This window comes from Daucus carota, chromosome 9, assembly GCF_001625215.2.
Source record: "Daucus carota subsp. sativus chromosome 9, DH1 v3.0, whole genome shotgun sequence".
Classification (NCBI taxonomy): Eukaryota; Viridiplantae; Streptophyta; class Magnoliopsida; order Apiales; family Apiaceae; genus Daucus; species Daucus carota.
The window spans coordinates 8,100,781-8,115,302 of NC_030389.2; the positions used below are offsets into that span (position 1 = coordinate 8,100,781).

At 35.8% G+C, this 14,522-nt stretch overlaps 3 protein-coding genes across 3 annotated transcripts; all 3 read left to right on the forward strand.

Moving 5' to 3' along the window:
* Positions 1 to 2,822: 2,822 nt before the first annotated feature.
* Positions 2,823 to 9,635, forward strand: LOC135149165 (uncharacterized). Its single transcript, XM_064084135.1, has 7 exons — positions 2,823 to 3,361; positions 7,595 to 8,028; positions 8,110 to 8,322; positions 8,416 to 8,508; positions 8,580 to 8,699; positions 8,769 to 9,203; positions 9,315 to 9,635. Exons 2-7 carry the CDS (start codon positions 7,600 to 7,602, stop codon positions 9,618 to 9,620), a joined length of 1,596 nt encoding a protein of 531 aa, XP_063940205.1. The 5' UTR covers positions 2,823 to 3,361; positions 7,595 to 7,599; the 3' UTR covers positions 9,621 to 9,635.
* LOC108207048 (uncharacterized) lies at positions 3,828 to 7,220 on the forward strand. The gene is made up of 3 exons (XM_064085108.1): positions 3,828 to 3,889; positions 4,019 to 6,370; positions 6,464 to 7,220. The coding sequence occupies exons 1-3, from the start codon at positions 3,828 to 3,830 to the stop codon at positions 7,218 to 7,220; spliced, it is 3,171 nt and encodes a 1,056-aa protein (XP_063941178.1).
* A 61-nt stretch (positions 9,636 to 9,696) lies between the features above and the next one.
* LOC108203906 (uncharacterized) lies at positions 9,697 to 11,344 on the forward strand. Its single transcript, XM_017373109.2, has 6 exons — positions 9,697 to 9,971; positions 10,067 to 10,231; positions 10,380 to 10,481; positions 10,573 to 10,639; positions 10,718 to 10,816; positions 10,944 to 11,344. The coding sequence occupies exons 1-6, from the start codon at positions 9,724 to 9,726 to the stop codon at positions 11,031 to 11,033; spliced, it is 771 nt and encodes a 256-aa protein (XP_017228598.2). The 5' UTR covers positions 9,697 to 9,723; the 3' UTR covers positions 11,034 to 11,344.
* The last annotated feature ends 3,178 nt before the right edge of the window (positions 11,345 to 14,522 follow it).

Here is a 14,522-nt window from a genome sequence, read left to right on the forward strand (position 1 = left end):
GTCTAGATATCAAAACGGCAAGAAAATAGATTCACCAAAAGACTTGATTTTATGTCAGTGGAAACATTAAAAATATAAAGAAACAGACTACAATTATGAGCTAAAAACTAGTAACAGAATAAAACAACTGTCAGAATACAAATCTACTACTCACCTACAATCTCGCCAGCACTTAAAATTTAATCTCTAACCAAAGACTCTGTCTGCAGACAGCTACACGAGACTGACCAACAAAAACAAATAAAGCATGCTCAAGGTTAGATTAAAACCAACAGATTCTTCCCATTAATATAAACTTGTGTAGGTAGGTCCTTCACACCAATTAGGAGTTTTCACAATTTTTCAAACCTGGAAGTTGCAAGAGCCTTGGTTTGGATGTCTGCATGTTTATTATCAGTACTTATATGTTTCACAATGATGTCTAGCTCCTTTTTCAACACATTATTTAACAAAACGATAATGAATGTCAATATGTTTACTATGTCCATGGAACACAAGGTTTATAGCCAAATCAATGGATGACTGACCAACAAAAACAAATAAAGCATGCTCAAGGTTAGATTAAAACCAACAGATTCTTCCCATTAATATAAACTTGTGTAGGTAGGTCCTTCACACCAATTAGGAGTTTTCACAATTTTTCAAACCTGGAAGTTGCAAGAGCCTTGGTTTGGATGTCTGCATGTTTATTATCAGTACTTATATGTTTCACAATGATGTCTAGCTCCTTTTTCAACACATTATTTAAAAAAACGATAATTAATGTCAATATGTTTACTATGTCCATGAAACACAAGGTTTATAGCCAAATCAATGGATGACTTGTTGTCGTGAACAACACCACTCGACCAGTGCACTTACCAGTTACCCGAGTCAATAAATTCTTCAACCAAATCGCTTTGACACACAGCCGTTGTTTTTTCCATAAATTCAGCCTCGAATGATAACAAGTCTAAATACATTTACTTCTGTCACACACACGTTATGAAGATTTTATTCAAGTAGAGAGCCATATCCCCTGTACTTATTCTATCAGCAACATTCCCCACTAATTAAGTCACAATCTAAGTAACCTCTACTAATAAAACAATTAGTGGTTATACTAATTTATTTATCCCAAGTTTAGATTATTAGAATATATTTCCAAACAATCTCCCCTTAATCTAAACTTATCTTCTATGCCCGTCTGGCAAGTTCTTCGGTGCCCATCTGACTTTCTTTATTGGCACGTATAGCCTTTTAAACTCAGCTCGTATGGCTATTTTGTTTTTGCCTTCTGGCAACATCTTCATCAGCCCGTGTGGCTTAATAATGTTGTATTCTACAACACCTTCGTCAACCCGTTTAGCTAAGCCCGTATGACTTTCTTCCCATTTAAAATTTGTTGCTCGTATAGCACCATAATGATTTCAGTTACACCAAGTTGGTGTAATAAGTAATGTAATCACCATCATCTTCTTCCTACGTCATTTAGTTTCCTCTATTTCTTCATCATGCTTACATCTTTCTTCTCCTATAATATGTCCAGGCCAAACACATACATGTAACACATGTACTCATGTATCGACAACCTGCAACATCACCACAACAACAAGCAGCCGCCCACTGCTCTTTCCTTGCCTTCAACAAGCTTCTCTGGCATCGTCTCGTCTTTCACGGTTGCCCCATACTACACATGCATCACATACTACATATGCAGCTTTGCCACCATCCTTTTACAACGCCTTCCTGAAACTACCTCGTCAGACACTTATTGTGCGCCTCCACCACTAGCGACGGCTTCACCACCGCCTAGCGGCGGAACAACAAAACCTCGCTCTGATGCCAAGTGTAGAGATAAAAATGTATAAACTGTTTATATATGTATGAAAACTGGAGAAAGAAAATATACTACAACATTGCTTAACATTGATGATTACATGCTGAATAAATAGAAACACACGCCCACAGGTGGTAGAAACAGAATAGGATACTACTAACTACTTCCTAGATCAACAAAAACTACTCATTACTAATCCAATACTCTTCCACAATTTCTCTAAATTATCCTCTACTAATAAAACAATTAGTGGTTATACTAATTTATTTATTCCAAGTTTAGATTATTAGAATATAATTCCAACATACCAGTCACTAATAGATCATCAACATAGACTCTAATAATTAACATCTTGCTTCTAATCCTTTTGGTATGCACTGCATGCTCATAAAGGACACCTTACAAGACCTAATTTCTCTAAACAATTCTTCAATTTCACATACAAGGTGCGAAGCGCTTGTCTCAGCCCATACAAAGCTTTACATATATAATTTGTAGACACAATGCTCATTCCTTGGTAACAAATCCTTTAGGTTAAGAAACATATAGTCTTTAGGTTCATCCCCCCATGAGAAGATCATCATCTGCTGCCGCAACTTCCTCACTCTAGTAGCATAAATATCTTGGAGAGGCCTGTAGTTGTGAGCTTTAATACTCGATTCAGACTCTGAGATTAATGTAGATGAACGCCATTTATGTACAGATTTGTAAGATTCTACAAAGTAATTGTCTTGGGCAGTATGAGACTCCTCCCTTTTTCACTCTCCCTAGTTTGTACCATACCAGAACCAAATACAACAAACGTCTCCATCTGATTTGTCTGACTTTCTTCATCGTGTTTCCGCATCCAAGACTATCCTCACACTACTAGAAAAAGTAGAATAGACATCGCCTCTTAGACATCGGTTGCTCTATCCGCCGATGTAAAAGGTGTTTCCCACATCGGTTTTTAACGACCGATGTCTTTTGTTGATATAAACATCGGTATTTAGTCAAACCGATGTTATAAGTCTGTTTTAAAAAATAAACAAGCGCGCCTTCCCCCGTTTTCCCCCCTTGGCCAAATAATTCATTCCCTCCTAAAACTTCCCCCTGTTTTTTTGCCTTAGCAAAATTTCCCACCCCCGCTCTTTTCTTTTCAATGTCCTTAATCTCCTCAATAAATTAAAAATAAATATAAATTATAATAAAAAACATAAAATATAAAACTTAAAATTCAAAACACATGAAATTCAAAACACAGTCTCACCTCACTCACTCTCACCTCGTCACCTCGTCACTCTCCTCTCTCACCTCTCCTCTCACTCTCACCTCGTCACTCTCCTCTCTCGTCACTCTCTCACCTCTCTCACTGCTGTGAAGCTGCTCTCTCTCTCTCTGGGCTGTCTCTGTAGTCGAAGTCGAGGTTCCAGTCGAAAGTCGAAGTTCCAGTCGGGTTAAAGCTGGGTTTAGAGCTAAGTTGAAGGTTAAAGGGTCGTCGGAGCTCAAGTCGGAGTTCAAGTGGGAGTTTAGAACTAATTCGGAGGTTACAGCTTGAATTGGGTATGTTCTAAACCCTAATTTTAGAATTGGGGGTTTCACTTCGAAACCCTAATTTTTAAATTTGTAATTGGATGAGTGATTGTTCTTATTGTGCATGTTACAGAGCATCTCCTAATTTTTAAATTTCTCATGCTGCAGTTCAGTTGTAATTATATGATGTTGAGCATATTATTGTTGTTAGTAGTAATTTTATCGAGCATATTTTCATGTTTTTATGTTAATCTAAGTTTGAATTGGGTATTGTTGTTATTATGATGTTTTCATTTTTGTTGCTCTAAATTGGGTAACCTGACTAGTACATGTATATTATAATATATATTATATTCTTTAATACTATATAATTTATAGTTGCATTTTATGTGTGTGTATATATATATATATATATGACCATGCTTTTGTGATTGTACGTTGCTTGTTTTAAATATTTGATATGAAAATTAGGTAGGAAATAGGTTATCCTATAGATATGGAGAAAGATTGGATTTCGAAAGAGAGGGATTCGTTGGAGTATGAAGTCGGGGTTGAAAAGTTTTTGATTTGCGCCGAGCAAAACTGTAAAAATCCTAAAAAAATACCTTGCCCCTGCTGCAAATGTGTCAATTTCAAGTAATTTCCGGTAAAAATAATAAGGGGTCATCTTTACGAAAACGGTTTCAGTCTCGGGTATATTGATTGGATTTGGCACGGAGGCAAGGCTGGTATTTCGTCTGCCGGTAGCACACTGCCCCCTCAGGAAGAGGAGCATAATGCAGAAGCATTTCTTACAGCCTTTGAAGCCGCATCGGAAGCGGTTGCTGCATCAGAAGCGGTGGCTGCTGGTGCTTCAGAAGCTGCTGCAGTTTGTGAAGCAGCATATCGTAATCCGGGGGATAATTCGGGGGGTGATGAGTACGATAAAGACTCGCATGATTTTAAGAGGTTTGTTGTCGATGCTCAACAACCTTTATTTGAGGGCAGCGACTGCACAAAATTAGATTCAATGTTGAAATTACAGAACTGGAAAGCGAGATATGGTGTTAGTGATAGTGCGTTCAATGATCTGCTCTCGACAGTTGGCTCATTCCTACCTCAGGATAATACATTACCTGTTAACTCATACGAAGCAAAAAAAACTCTTTCGAATTTAGGCCTTGAGTATACAAAATTCCACGCGTGTCCCAATGAATGTGTTCTATACAGGGGTGTATATGAGACTGCTTCGGAGTGTCCAAAGTGCAAGCTTTCACGCTGGAAGGTGGGTAAGGATGGTAGAGAACGGTATAAAGTCCCGGCAAAAGTTATGTGGTACTTTCCGGTCATTCCAAGATTTAAACGGATGTTTAAATCTTCTTCGACAGCTGAGTTGTTGACATGGCATTCCACCAACCAAAGAATTCAGGATGGACAGATGCGCCATCCTGCCGACTCACCTTCTTGGCGGAATATCGATTACAGGTGGCCTGCCTTCGGAAGTGAGCCAAGAAATCTTCGACTAGCTTTGGCGGCTGATGGTATCAACCCACATAACAATGGGCTGACCAATCGTTATTCTTGTTGGCCGGTAACATTGGTAACATATAATCTTCCTCCGTGGTTATGTATGAAGAGGAAATTTATGATGTTAACTATATTAGTCTCCGGTCCACATGAACCAGGTAACAACATTGATGTGTTCTTACAACCGTTAGTTGATGATTTGAAAAAGCTTTGGGAAGAAGGTGAACCGAATGTATATGATGCCTTCACAAAATCTTTTTTCACTTTAAGGGCGGCTTTGTTATGGACGATTAATGATTTCCCGGCGTATGGTAATTTGTCTGGCTGTGTCAACAAGGGTTATTTGGGTTGTCCAGTGTGTGGTGATGATACCGTTGCTAAGTACTTGCCTTATAGTAGGAAAATATGTTACCAAGGTCATCGTCGGTATTTACCTAGACATCATCCATACAGGAAGAATAAAGTAGCCTTTAACGGTCAACAAGAGTTTGGGCAGCCCAGGCCACCTCTTTCTGGACAAGAGGTGTTAGAACAACAAGAAAACATTAAATTTTCTTTTGGAAATGAAGTAAAGAAGTCGAAGAAGGTGGACTGTGCTTGGAAGAAGAAGTCAGTATTTTTTGAGTTAGAATACTGGAAATTCCATTATGTTCGTCACTGCCTTGATATTATGCACGTGGAGAAAAATGTCTGCGATAGTCTAATTGGGACGTTATTGAATTTAAAGTTCAAGTCCAAAGATAGCGAGGCGTCTCGTCTTGATATGATGGACATGGGGGTTAGGACTGATTTAGCTCCAGAACAAGGAGTCAAAAAAACTTATCTGCCTCCTTCCTGTTTTACTCTAACAAAAGCAGAAAAAAGAGAAGTGTTGAAGTCACTATCATCAATGAAGCTGCCATATGGGCATTCCTCAAACATCAGAAATTGTGTATCCATGGCAGATTTAAAGATATTTGGGATGAAGTCTCATGACTGCCATGTACTTCTTCAACAATTACTCCCTGTAGCTATTCGTTCGGTGCTTCCGAAGAATGTTAGAGTTAGCATAATAAGGCTTTGCTTCTTTTTCAACACTCTGTGCAACAAAATTGTTGACGTGTCAAAACTTGATAAATTGCAAGCCGATGTGGTATTAACCTTATGTGAGCTCGAGAAAATATTCCCCCCCTCTTTTTTCGATATAATGATACATCTAATAGTGCACCTGGTCAGGGAATTACGTTTATGTGGACCGGTTTTCTATAGATGGATGTACCCATTTGAGCGTTTTAATAAAGTGTTGAAAAGTTATGTGCGAAACCGTTATTTTCCGGAAGGCTGTATAGCCGAAGCATATTTGAAAGAAGAATCTGTAGAATTCTGTGCAGAGTTCTCTAGAAATAGTTTCACAACTGCTGGTCTGCCGAAGGACCAAGGCAAACTTTCTGGTCCACTTTCGGCTGCAACAATAAAATCTGTTGAAGAGAAAGAACGAGATGAGGCGCATTTACACGTCCTCTTAAACAACAGTGAAGTGTTTCCATATATTAAGTAAGCCACTTTTCTTTTTCTTTTCTTGATTTATTCTGTAAGAATTGAAGCATTATTTTAGTTTGTAACTAACTAATTTATGCATTTTCGAAGGATGCATAAGGAGTTGCTTGAAAAACTTTATGAGGGAAAGAAAAAGTCTATTCAGTGGATGATTGGGGAGCATAATAGGTTGTTTGCTGATTGGTTTCAGAACAAAGTTATTACTGAATTAAATGAGAAAGTCGAAGGTGTTTCAGAAACGATAAGGTGGCTAGCAGGCAAACCATCATTTAATGTTTTAACTTTTGATGGGTATTTAGTTGATGGGATCCGATACTTCACAGAGGAACGAGACAATGCTAGGGTTGTTCAAAATAGTGGAGTCTCTTTAGTTGCTAAAACTGTCCAAGTTTCGAGTGCTAAGGATTTAAATCCCGTAGAAAGTGATATGACATTTTATGGGAGGATTCAAGATATTTGGGAACTAGATTACCACTCATTTAAAGCCCCGTTGTTCTTGTGCAAATGGGCTGACTGTGACAGAGGCGTCAAGGCTGACGAACTTGGCTTCACACTTGTGGACCTTAGTCGACAAGGCCACAAGAATGACAAATATGTGTCTGTGCATCAAGTGAAACAAGTTTTCTACGTGGAAGATCCCGTTGATTCTAAATGGTCAGTCGTATTGACCTCAACAAACAGAGATTATCACGAGATCTACAATGATGATGATCTTGGAGATACGATCTTGGAGAACCCCCCATTCTGCTCTAACATCCCCATAGTTGATCCTGGTGTTGATGACGACGAAGAGTCTAATGCTGGCAATAAAAGAAAGGATGGCGAGGGAATCTGGCTGAAGAAGTGATTAGAGGCTTAAAATTCGTGAAGAAGTTTATTTATCAGCTTTTAAGTCTAGAACTATCTTTATTCAAAAATATATTTCTCAGCTACTTTTGATTGTTGCAAAATTGTTATGGATTGTTATGAACCTGTTGTGGTAGACTTGGAGTTTTATTATTGCCTGTTATGGATTGTTATGAACTTGTTATGAAATTGTTATGGATTGTTATGAATTTTGCAATATATTCCATAAATATAAAACTGAATCTTTTTGTGTGGCAATAGTATCTCTTTTCTACTCCATTTGGTTAATTGTATCTCTTTTCACTGTTTATAGCCTTATTTCTATTTATTTTGATTGTATCTCTTGTATATTCCTACTCCATGTGGTGAATGCAGGAAATATGGTAAAGAAAGAGAAAAGAGCTAAAGAACAGTCTAAAGAATCCTTGGATGAGAAGAAGCACATAAATGAATCCCCAGCTCTCCTGGAAGAGAATCCAGGAATACCAGAGCCTGACCCCGTTACTCCAGCGGACACCATTGTTTCCCGCCAGACGGGTCCACAACCCACAGAAAGTAGTACACAATCTAAAAAAAGGTCATCTGGAGCAGCACGAGGTGTTTGTGCTATGCACAAAGTGGTGATGAAGAAAGCGAAGGGAGAGAAATTGAATTTACGGTTCAATCAAGTTGCAGTTCCAGTTGGAGACGAACGGCACAAACTGCAGTCCTATATAGGCATGCTAGCAAGGACAATGGTGCCAATCGACATTCCAAGTTGGCCAAAGGTTGACCCTGAATTAAAAGAGAAAATATGGAATGATCTTGAGGTACGTCAGTTACAATTTGTACTGTCATGGTTTTTATTTATAGAATTTGTATTGTCTGAACTTGTTAAATTTGTGCTTCAGGATACATTCGAGCTGATTCCTGAAAGTCGGAAGAGGATTCTACAGTCGGCAGGCGCAAAATGGAGAAATTTCAAGGCTAAATTGACAGCGGAATATGTGTTGCCTTATGTTGGACAGAAGAAGAAGCTACAGAAGCCACCAAAACAATATGCTTTTGTCGGTAAGAAAGCATGGAGACGATTCGTTGCAGTTAGAGTCACAAAAGATTGGCAGGTGTGCTTTACTTGTTACTAAAAATTTGTTTGTATTACTTGTTAGTAAAATTGCATTACTTGTTAGTAAGTAACAAGATATGTTTGTATACAGGAAGAGAATAGAAAACAGAGTGAGAGAGTGGGAAAACGGAAATATCCACACCGAGTGTCAAGAAAAGGATACATCGGATTGGAAGAAGAAGAAGTAAGAGTCTTATCATTTAAATTATAGTTTTCACATTTCTATTTGTATGAGTGTGTTAATTTTTTTTATAGATACGGTCAGGGAGGTTGGAGCCTGCTGAAAGGCCAGATAGGGCAATTATGTGGAAAAATGCCCGTAAGCCAAATGACGGGAATATTAGCCCAAAACTGAAAAAGAAAATTGAACAAATTGTAAGACTTCTAATTTTCTACTTCTTTCATTTTCAATATCATGCCTAATTAATTTCATTTTTTTAACAGGATTCGTTACTCGAAAAGCAGCAAAATGGTGAATTCAAGCCGGATGGAACTAAGGATGTGCTCACCACTGTATTGGAAACTCCCGAGCATGCGGGAAGGGTTCGTGGGGTTGGAAACTTCATACCTCCAACTGTGTACTTCGACTTGCCGAAAAAGTCGAGGAATCACATTACCAAAGAGCAATTTCATAATCTTGAGTTGCAAATTGCTGAGTTGAAAGCTTTGATTGCTGGGGGCAATTATCAAAATTCACCAATTCATCAAAATTCCGAGAAAGCAAGTTGTCCAGGGGCGGTGAAAGAACAAGACCAAGAACAAAAGACCAGAAAGCAACCTGTTGCAAAAAAACTGATGGCAGATGAATTGATGACCGATGAGGATAAAGAGGGTGCTGATTTGGTTATTATTCCTCCTCCTGGTCCTCCGGAACAAAAGGTATACAGTTACAGTGTTTACTTGATTCATTTGTTTGATAATGTCGAATATAATTAAATTTTTTGTAACGGTGATGTAATGTGTCTATTTTGATGTATAATTTTAAACTAGGGTCCTCGCAAATGTGAACTGGCAGTGGACAACATCGATAATAAGGTAGCTTTTGGTGTTGTTTTTGATGAGGAAGATGGATTAAGTACATCGGTTCATGGAGTGCCTCTACAACCAGGATTTGTTCGTGTTAGTGTGGACGGAAGCATTCAGGATGATGCTTTGGTGCCTGTTCCTGTAATTGGTGAGATAGAAACCGTCCACCAAGCCATCGGTTCTCATTTAGCATGGCCCAAAGACATGATCAGCTACATCTCCAGTACTGGATCGGAGGTATATAATTTAAATAAACAGTTTAAATTTTGAGGTATATATTATAATATACATGTACTAGTTCTGAGGTATATATTATAATATACGACTTCTATGCTTAAATGTTTATTTACAGAAAATTAAAAAGGTGCGGAAGATGACTGAGGTGGAGAGAGTGCATAAAGCATTTAATTCTGTGAAGCCAAAGGACAGTGTGCCTCCTCGTTTTAGGGTGTTGTACAAATTTGCATCGACAGTCATGAAGGAAAGTGGAAACTCAATACCGGTTCCATGTGATTTTGAAATTTTTGGAATTGAACGAACGATTTATCTACTTGAAGAGAATGTACTTGCATTGCTAGAGTTTAGAATGATTGGACAGTCTGCTATATCAACATACATGGCGTAAGCTTCTTTTTTATATTCTTTTCGAATCTGGTCTAATTTTATATAGTAATGATATTTCTTCACCAAATGTAATTTTTTGTTTGTATTTTTAGGTATTTGTATTCATTGTTTCGGGATACGCCGAGTAGAGATTTGTCAGCGATGTTTTCTTTTCTTCATCCGTCCACGTACAAGCTCAATGATGAATTTAATGATTATGTTGTGCAAAGGCTGAAAGACGGAGTTCTTCGCATGAACTTTTTGCCTTTTAACTACAAGTACGTCTCTTTTTTATGCGTCCTGTTTTACAATATTGTATCGCCTTGATTAGTCATATATATAGTTGTTGGTAAATTAATTATAATATTAGATATTATAATGAAAACAGTTTAAATTCTCACTTTAGTTTATATATAATGAAAACAGTTTGCATTGGATATTGATTGTGTTTTGGGAGTCAGAAATTTTCATCCTTAATCCATTGCCTCATTATCCACATCCCCAGGACCTTGAAAAGGCTTTAATGCGGTAATTTTTTACTTCAATTTATAATAATATATATAATGTAATGGGTAATTTCTTGATTTGACATTGTATTTTGTAATTATACATTTTACAGAGCAGTGAGATCTTTTAATGCCCAGGAAGGACGGGTAAACAAGAATCCCAAAGTTAAAAACGTTCTAGTGAGTATTTATTTGATTTGTTATTTTTCATTTTTTGTGAAATGTCTAGTGTCATTAAAAAAAATTTGGAATGTATAGGGCTGCCCTAAACAACCAGGCGGTACAGAATGTGGATATGTGGTCATGCGTTATATGAAAGATTTAGTTGCGGACGAGGAGATGAAGCTGCTAGACAAGGTTTATAAGTTTTTCAGTACTCAAGTATATATAGGGCAGCAGTATTTAATCTTTTACAGTACTGAATTTTTTAGTATATAAGTTTTTCAGTTGGTTAAGGAATGACATAGGTTTATTTGTGTTCCAGTGGGCTTTAAAGAGTCGCAAGACTTATACAAGGGAGGAGCTTGACGTCGTTCGCTATGAGACGCTTGATTATATCCAATCCATCATGTAGCTGCTGGTGACCGGTAGTACTTGTCTTGCAATCTAAAAAAAGCTCTATATATTTCGCTTGAATGTTTTCGGATATCGTAGCTAGCTAGCTAGTACAGTTAGAACTTAAAAATCATGGATGAATTAATGTCAAGTAGTAGTAGTAGTTGATGTTTGATGGTTTAGTATACTGTTGGGATATATTGGTGTTATTGATTTTTGGATGCTATGGTGGATGTTAATTTGGATGCTGGTGGATGTTTGGATGTGTAGTAGAAGTTGGTTAGGAGAATGACAATTGGTATATATATTTGGAGATTGTTTGGATGTTAATTTGGTTGTTTGATTTGTAGTATTTTGGTTTTGGTAATTTTTTGGCAGCTCTGTTTTTAAAATTTGCATAAAAAAAGCAGGTTATCAGACATCATTTCTTACAAAGCAACCGATTTTAAAAGCAGATAAATCAGACATCATGTTTTAAAAAGCAACCGATTTTAAAAGCAGGTAATCAACATCAGTGCAACCCATTTTACACAACAGTGTATAAAAAGAAAATGATGTTATTAATTTTCATAGACATCATGTTTTAAAAAGCAACCGATTTTAAAAGCAGGTAACAACATCAGTGCAACCCATTTTACACAACAGTGTATAAAAAGAAAATGATGTTATTAATTTTCATAGACATCAGTGCCTTCTACAGAGACATTAGTTCTAACTTAAGAAACGATGTTAAAAGCTCTACTAACATCGGTTTATTTCGAAAACAAATGTGAGAGATGTTAGTAACATCACTTTATAAGGAAAATGGAAGATTTTTGCTTGTCTTGCATATCTTCAAATTGATAAAACTATCATGTTATAGTAATATATAAATTATAGATGTGCATTAAAAATTTAACATCAAGAGATAGATATCAGTTTACAACTGAAAAAACGATGTCATTGTCATCTTTTACATCAGTTTAAAACCGATGTTAAATGGGGGGACCTTTAACATCGCCCACAAAGACATCGTTTTTTGTTTTTCATAGACATCGGTGTTTAACCGATGTTTATTGACGTTTTTCTAGTAGTGTCAAACACAACATCTCTACTAATATAGACGTGTTACCTCGGGATCATACATTCTATAAGCTTTTGTTTCATGCTCTTTCCTGGGTTGAATCACCGCTCTACTTCTGTCCTCTAGTTTCTTCAAATTCACACTTGGTATACTCATATATACTACACACCAAAATATATGAATGTGTCCGATATATGGCTTGTTCCAAAAACACACATCATATGGTGTAACTCCAGGCACATCATGTTCCTAAGATAAATTGAATTACAAATTGCATTACCTTTAACAAACTTAGTTCCATTTCAACTATCATTCTATTTCATCACTCTACGACACCATTTTGCTCGAGTCAGTAGGGTGCCGTGAATCGTCTTGTGGTATAATTTTATTCATAATCATTTATGAATTTCTTGGAGTAAAACTCTCCTCATCTATTTACTGTGAAAACCTTTAGTCTTTTATGAGGACAATCCTACACTCGTGCTCCATCGAATTTTTTTAATTGCTTCAAACATTTCATCCTTCATTTCTAGTAAAGGACTTTGTTGTGTGTTAAAAATATATAGTTTGTGGGATCGGACCACATATGTCCCCATGTACCAAATCCAATACTTCCTTAGCACGGAAACTCGACTAACCTGGAAAGGACTTTGTTGTGTGTTAAAAATTAGGCACCCCGTGTACACTTCCTTAGGATGATCTAACTTAATTATGTAATCTATGCACAGATTATTTTGAAACCATCTTAACTATGGCATTAAGGACTTAAGGTCAACGTGGCTGAGACGAGGATGCCAAAACCAATCATGATTGTTGACCTTTGATAACAAGCAACTGTATTCGCTAGACTTAATAAGTATAATATTGTACAGCCTATTCACTTATTTCTTTGCCAACATTACTACACCAAGAACATTACACTAAACAAAATGGCCATATACTAATTCTTATTAGTATTAGAAATCAAAGTAGGCAGTACAAGTATGCACAATAAAAAAAGCAGGTGATAAGTTTTGTCCACAAAAATCATGCCATATTTTTTATCCACAAAATAATCATGTGCTATTACTGTATGTAGAAGAAGAATGAAGTACATAAACTTTTCTAAAATTTCCATCGGTAAGAAAACTATTCACAACAAATAATTTTCACATATTAAACACTTGACTTAACTTAGAGTTGATATAAGAAAAGCCTCATGGAATGGCAGGAAAAGTTTTACTACACCATAGCTCCCTTTAACAATCAAATTTTATGCCTAAGAGATATTATCAACTTTTAAACATGCAATTCCTTAAATAAAAAGAGAACAATGTAGCAAACCAACATATATAAGAAAAAAGTTAATAATATTCTTTAACATAAGAACAAAACAACTAGTTTCACTAGTTTCACCATCAGACACAATATAAATATATCACCATTCCCTCACTTCTTAACCTCATAATCCTCAGGCCTTATTGTGTGTAGCATTGTGCCGGGAAAAAGTTTCTGCAAACACAAACATATATATTATTCAAAACTAAAACTTAAATATGAATCTTAATTAAAAATCATATAAACATATATGCATATCACATAGAAATAAGTAGTGAAAGGAACATATTATTTCATACACAATATCTTAAAATTATTTAGCACCATTAATAAGAACCATGAACAATTTTGATGATAAATTAGTTTTTCACCATCAAAGAGAATATATGTCGTTGAATTTAATAAATTATTTATTGTAATTTACAATTAAGAAACAAATATTGAACAAAACATTAGTTAATAATATTAAAATGAATGTAAATAATTGTACAAATCTATCTTTATTTCACTGAGAAGACGAATAAATAGTATTGTTCAAATGATTTGGTTTTGAACTTTAAAGAATAATGGTATTATAAATATTTTGGACACTATTAAGAAATAATTGGTCAATTTTAGAAAATAAATAAAAATTATATTGATGACGTAAGTTTTTGGTATCATATCAATTTCATTCAACACTTATCACATAAATTTGTAAATAAATTAAGTTATAATTATATACAAGCCGATATATCTCATATAAATAAATAAATTAAGAGATGTGATAAGCATATAAACTTAAATTAATACAAAATATTAAAATCTAAATTCTCTAATTTGATTTTATTCAAAATCTTTCTAAAGTATAAATCAAATTTAAGATCTTCAAGAGAGTAAATAAGAAAACAAATAATCAACAACAACACAATCAATTACTACAATAAGGTCATACCTTCAAATTCTGTTCAACAGTTTTGGGTCTTTTATTAGAAGACCTTGTAGCCTGTCCTGACATACCGTACCAATCTTCCTTGATCTCTTGCAAGGATAGAGGTACAGTTAAAGTTGGACATATAGGTGGAGATTTTGACTTCTTTTTCCCTTTGTCTTCACAATTTTTGTTCCCATTTTGATTTCCTTTTGTCA

Bases quoted from the DNA above. Each gene is read 5' to 3' on its own strand.
- LOC108207048 (XM_064085108.1), top strand. From the start codon at position 3,828: ATGGAGAAAGATTGGATTTCGAAAGAGAGGGATTCGTTGGAGTATGAA. The intron at 3,890-4,018 runs GTTTTTGATTTG...AAACGGTTTCAG, and splicing joins TATGAAGTCGGGGTTGAAAA to TCTCGGGTATATTGATTGGA. The intron at 6,371-6,463 runs GTAAGCCACTTT...GCATTTTCGAAG, and splicing joins GAAGTGTTTCCATATATTAA to GATGCATAAGGAGTTGCTTG.
- LOC135149165 (XM_064084135.1), top strand. From the start codon at position 7,600: ATGGTAAAGAAAGAGAAAAGAGCTAAAGAACAGTCTAAAGAATCCTTG. The intron at 8,323-8,415 runs GTGTGCTTTACT...GTTTGTATACAG, and splicing joins GAGTCACAAAAGATTGGCAG to GAAGAGAATAGAAAACAGAG. The intron at 8,509-8,579 runs GTAAGAGTCTTA...TTTTTTTTATAG, and splicing joins TCGGATTGGAAGAAGAAGAA to ATACGGTCAGGGAGGTTGGA.
- LOC108203906 (XM_017373109.2), top strand. From the start codon at position 9,724: ATGACTGAGGTGGAGAGAGTGCATAAAGCATTTAATTCTGTGAAGCCA. The intron at 10,232-10,379 runs GTACGTCTCTTT...TAATGAAAACAG, and splicing joins TTTTTGCCTTTTAACTACAA to TTTGCATTGGATATTGATTG. The intron at 10,640-10,717 runs GTGAGTATTTAT...TGGAATGTATAG, and splicing joins CCAAAGTTAAAAACGTTCTA to GGCTGCCCTAAACAACCAGG.